The 5,949-nt window shown below is 42.0% G+C and overlaps 1 protein-coding gene across 1 annotated transcript; it reads right to left on the bottom strand.

The window, feature by feature from the left end:
• Positions 1-863: 863 nt before the first annotated feature.
• LOC101844086 (olfactory receptor 52H1) lies at positions 864-1,814 on the bottom strand. The gene has a single exon (XM_005087273.1). The coding sequence runs from the start codon at positions 1,812-1,814 to the stop codon at positions 864-866; it is 951 nt and encodes a 316-aa protein (XP_005087330.1).
• Positions 1,815-5,949: the final 4,135 nt, after the last annotated feature.

Raw genomic sequence — 5,949 nt, 5'->3', positions numbered from 1 at the left:
ATTGAGATCCATGAATTGTGAGAATCCCAGCCCCTAATTCCAACCTGTTTTTAAGGATTTGAATCCCCTGAAAAGATCTCTACAACTTACATTCTAAATGAGTCTTGGAGGCCAGAAACTGTCTTCTCACAGTGCCAAGCTGCCACCCCTGGCATTGGTGTGCACGCTAATTTTCTCATCTCTGTAGCACTGCTGACCCAGCTGCATATGTTGGGCTAAAGGGCTTTTGAGAGTTATGGGAGACGCATCTAAAGTCAGTTATTCAGAAACTTAAAATGTACAGTAACTGTGATTGAATATCATTCATTATGAATACCCAATTATCCATCTGCTAATCCCTTAAACGAGTGTTTTTTTCACTTAATTTTTCCCATTTAGTCTACTGTCTTCAGTATCTTTGTCTGAATGCATTTCTTTTACTGCAAGTGCCAGTCCCAATTTCCAAATCAGATTGATTTTTCACTTAGGTTAACTCTATTCTGTCCTCATCTTTTCTTCTTTGTCAGTGTCATACAACAGAAGTAATCAAGGATTCTTTCTTATTCACAAGATATGTGTGGAGCCAGGCGTTGTTGGCACGTGCACGCCTTTAATCCCAGCACTCAGGAAGCAGAGGCAGGCGGATCTCTGTGAGATTGAGGCCAGCCTGGTCTACAGAGAGAATTCCAGGACAGCCTCCAAAACAATACAGAGAAACCCTGTCTCAAAAAAAAACTAAGTGTCACCTAGTCTTTCCTGGTACACAGAGCATCTACAAGCAGTTCTTGCCTTAAATAGCGTATCTTGCTTTTGTCACACTGTTTCATTCTTGCTAAAAACATATGCATGGTGAAATTCTTCTACCTTTTCTGCTGATTGATAGATCAACCTTCTGTTCTCTTGGCAGAAAATAAAAGAATGACCTTTTCTCTGATCTGCTTGGTTTTCACTCCATAGACAATAGGGTTCATTGCTGGTGGAATAACTATGTAGAGGTTGGCGAACATGATGTGGAATGTGAGGGATACATTGTGTCCAAAGCGATGAGCAAGGATGGAGAAAAAGGCAGGGGTGTAAAACATGAGGATGACACAGACATGGGAACCACAGGTGCCCAAGGCCTTCTGACGTGCATCTCTGGAAGGGAGGCGAAACACAGCACATAGGATGAGGGTATAGGAGATGGCAATGAGGACCACATCTGAGATGACTGTCATGATGGGAACACAAAATCCATACCAGATGTTGATGGAGATATCTGCACATGCCAGCCGGGCAACACCTATGTGCTCACAGTATGTGTGAGGTATGATGCGTGTCCTACAGAAAGGTAAGCGTGTCAATAAGAATACATCTGGCAAGATGATGCAGAAGCTTCGAAAAGAGATGCCCACAACAATCTTGATAATAGTCTTGGGAGTCAAGATGGTAGCATATCTCAAGGGTGAGCAGATGGCCACATAACGATCAAATGCCATGGCCATTAGAATGGCTGAGTCCAGGACAAAACTATAGTGGAGGAAGAACATTTGCGTCAGGCAGCCTGGGAATGTGATTTCTCGAGCCCCCATCCAAAAGATACTGAGTGTTTTAGGCACACCAGCTGTGGACAAGATGAGATCAGTCATTGCCAGCATGGACAGAAAAAAAAACATCGGCTCATGAAGGCTCCTTTCCACCTTGATGAGGTAGAGAAGTACACAGTTCCCCATCACAGCTATGATGTAGATCACACAGAAGGGAATGCCAATCCACACATGGAATTGTTCCAAGCCTGGGATACCCACCAAAAGGAAGAGCCCTGTATTGTAACTGCTCACATTAAAGGCAATCATGGCAGGCCACGTTGTCTCTCAGCCTCACGACCTAAGAACAGAGATGATAATATCATTCAGCATGGCTGGGCATTGGTGGCACATGCCTTTAATCTCAGCACTGGGAGGGTGGGCAGAGGCAGGTGGATCTCTGTGAGTTCAAGGCCAGCCTGGTCTACAGAGCGAGTGCCAGGATAGGCTCCAAAGCTACACAGAGAAACCCTGTCTCAGAAAAAAAAATCAGCATCACTTGAGTCACTCACTTCAAATCAAGTAACATTATGGACTCCTGAAGTAATTTGTCATCCACTATGACTTTTTGAAGTGATAAATGATTGACAGTGACCACAGGAATGTCCATGTATCAGGTCATCCCAGACACTCCATGGTTACTCCATCTAAGGGAAAAAATCTTTTGTTCTTCCAGCTACCATACAATTGGCATATAGATTCTAGAGAGCATTTCAGACTATCTGCATTCTATATTATACCCTGGTTTCTGGTGTATATCAACAGATTAAAAGACACGTTTCACAAGTTAGCAGGTGGCAGTTTTTATGAACACAATTGGTTAATCCTTGCATGGTCACTCTGTCATTGCAAAATATCTATTTATGCCTCAAAACAAACAACTATTTGCTTCTAAACTACCTAAAGACTATGGCTCTTAGATTTCTGAGGACAAAATTTGTATTGCTAACTAGTAGCCTGATTCAGATCAGTAAATACAAGTTGAGTTCCAACAAGATGCTGAATCACACATGTAACTAAAATTTAAATTAGAAAAGGCCCCTTATAGCTGTTACTCAGGGGTCCTTTACTTAAAAATAAGAGGAGGAGAGTTAGTTTCAACCACACCGTACAATCTACAAGTGTATATATCTTGACTCTTGGGAGTTGTAACACTATAGGTTAGGATTTTTGCCAGGTTATGGTTGCACACACCTTCAAACCCAGCACTTGGGAGGCAGAGGCAGGCAGATCTCTGTGAGTTTGAGGCCAGCCTGGTCTACAGAGCTAGTTCCAGAACAGCCACAGTGGTTGCACAGAGAAACCCTGTCTCAAAAAAATTTTTTTGTTCAAAACAAAGATTTCACCACCCAAAAGGACACGTTATAGAGTAGCAGTTCTCAACATGTTGGCAAACCTGTATCTCCAAAAATATTTACATTACAATTCATAACAGTAGCAATATTACAGTGATGAAGTAGCTATGAAGACAATTTTATGATTGGGGTCACCACAGCATGAGGTACTGGATTTAAGGGTCAAAGCATTGGGAGGGTTGAGAACCACTGAGCTAGAGTCTCAGAAAAACCCCAATCTGTTTTTGCATTCTCTCAACAGTCTAACCCATTCAAAGAGCCAGCACTCACCTAATCTTGTGAATCAAGCCAAAGAAAAAGAAGAAAGTATGCTAGACAGATACACAGAAAACCTACAAGCAGGGCAAAAATGACAAGTGGAGGAGAGGGACCTCCGACAGGTTACTTCCGTGCCCTTTTATGTTATCTGGGCAGTGTTCAATGTGGAAAAGAAACAAATAGGTAGGGCCTAAGGGACACCTATGCTGTCTCCTCTCAGTCTCAAAGGAAGGAGACAGAGATGTTTATATTAACCCTACATATGCCATTGCTTCTATGAGTGGGCTGCATTTTTGTTTGGGATTTGTTTATACATGTTATGATATGTATGTAGAAGGAAGTCACATCTGGAAGTCTGTCTGTTGGGCTTCCTGGGTTTGAAAAATTAGGATGATGTTCTGGACCTCCCTGTAATAACAAAGACAATTAGAATAAACCGGTGCCAGCAAGTTAGGTTTCATCTGTCTGGAGAAATACAAAGAAAACCATATAAGAAAAGGTGAGGGGGAGCTGAAGAGATGCCTCAGGGTTTAAAATCACTGACTGCTCTTACAGACGACCCAAGTTTGATTGCCATCACCCATATGGCAAATCACAACCATCTGTAACTCCAGTTCTAGGGGATCTGACACCGTCCTTTGGCCTCTGTAGGCACGAGACATGCATGTAGTGCACAGACATGCATGCAGGCAAAACACACATGAATTAAATGAACAAGTCTAAAACAAATAATTAAAAGATTGTCTGGTAACTGGAGAGATGGCTCAGTGTTAAGAGCATTGATGCTCCTCCAGACCCGGGGTTCGATGCCCAGCACCCATGTGGCAGCTCACAACTCTAGTTCCATGGCAAAATACCAATGCACATAAAAAATAACAATAAATGTTTTAAAAAGATGGTCTCTCTGTGTACTGTCCATTCTATAAGCAGACTGTGTATCTGACTACACCATCTCCTAACTGAAGTCTCTCTTTTACTCCCATCTCAGAGTCCAATCATCTGCTGTCTCATCTTCCTTTAATCACCTACATCCAGACCTTTATGTCATTGCCATATTTTCATTATTGAAACTCAACTCAAACTGCTGCTGCATTATAAATGTTATAAATAAAAATAGTACATCTTCCACCTTATGTGAGGATGCTGGGGACTGAACTGGTGGCAGATGTCTTGAGCCATTTGCATGGCCTCAGCCTTGCTGCTTATTAAGAGCTTGTAAGTGCTGTACTTCTATTCACAGCTTATCAGTTCCCTACTTCTATGAAGAAAAAGGCATTCTGGGGATATTAAATCCTGTGATCAATGTAATAGAAGTAGGAAACAGATCAAACTCTTATCCAGCATACCTCTAAAAGTTATTTTTTAAATTGTCATGTATTTTACTTTACTTATTTGGTTATGAGACAGTGTCTTACTCTATATTGTAGGTCTGGACCTCACTATTTGATCCAGGCTGGCCTTAAACTTGTGGGGACCTTCCAAGTACTCAGATTATAGGTCACTATACTCATCTACAGTTGGTTTTTAAGTCGTTCTCTGAACTGTACTGTGACTATAAGCTTTGAGTCTGCATTTTATCCACCCATTAACTATAGTGAAGAATAAGGGCAGAGGCGGGGTGGAAAGGATGTGATGTGCTTCACATATGATCCATTTAGGGGAGTTAGTGTGTTACAGTAGTTGAACTTTAGGTTAGGCAGTGAAGCTGTGAATATGGAAGTATCTCAACCTTAAGCAAGACAGACTACTAAACCAGTGCATGGAGCAGTGCTCAGTGCTGCCACACACTGGTGGGACGCTTCATGCAGTGAAACATTTCCTGGACCCACTTTCAGCTAAACCTGTCACTCAAAGAGCAGCTTTGAGCAGGTCAGAGGAACTGGAAAGGAGGTGTGACATCCGCACAGCTGCACACACAGGAAACTTCTTTCTGAGGGCCGAAGCTTAATTCTTCATTTTGTTTTTCTCTCTGCTGGTTTTCCTGATTTACATCTTCCCTTATCCCTTTTGTACCACACAAGACAGATATTTCCATGCCAGAAAAGATTACCTCACAATGGCAAGTTATGTATTTTCCAAAAAATAATTTAAAATCGGTGATACTCAGAACCATTGTAGTAGACTGGCAAGTGAAGAATTGTCATATTTTTCTTAGTAACCTTGGTTGGACATCTGTGGTTCTGACCTTGTACATAGCTGCAAGGTTTCAAACTTATGATCTATTTATAAAAGGCCTTTAGTCTAATTTGAACTTGCTGAGGTGAAAGTCAGCTAGTTATCTGCAGTTAGTCTGAGCAAAAGAACAAGACAGGCTTTTCAGTGTCCATAGTCCTTGTGAAACAAACACATCCCATTATGAACCATGCCGCAGTATATATTCTATGTATCAAAACTATATAGCTAAATGAAAAGTCATCCTCTTGACCACCAACAGAAGTATGTGTCCAGCAGATAAGAGAGTTTCATGAGATAAACACACAAGCAGTGGGAAAACACCCAAGGCTATCCTAGGGAGGAAATGAAGCAGCACATGAGAGAAACGGCACATTCGGGCAACCGGTATTCAGAGTCAGTGGCCCTGTAGTCCTTGCTAGACAGGAGTATCTCCATCAGAGTCTAGTGGGTTGACACCTGAATTCTTAATTGCCATATGCTATATATCTCCACAGCCTCCAACAGGAAAGCCCAAGTTTGAGCCCCAGAACTTACCATGGTGGAAAGAGAAGACTAACTGCCTCACAAGTTTTCTCTGGCATCCATGTGAAAGCTGTGGCACACATGTGCCCATATAC

The sequence above is a fragment of the Mesocricetus auratus genome, unplaced genomic scaffold (genome assembly GCF_017639785.1).
Source record: "Mesocricetus auratus isolate SY011 unplaced genomic scaffold, BCM_Maur_2.0 Super-Scaffold_4256, whole genome shotgun sequence".
In the NCBI taxonomy this organism is placed as follows: domain Eukaryota; kingdom Metazoa; phylum Chordata; class Mammalia; order Rodentia; family Cricetidae; genus Mesocricetus; species Mesocricetus auratus.
This window is presented reverse-complemented; position numbering and strand designations above follow the sequence as displayed.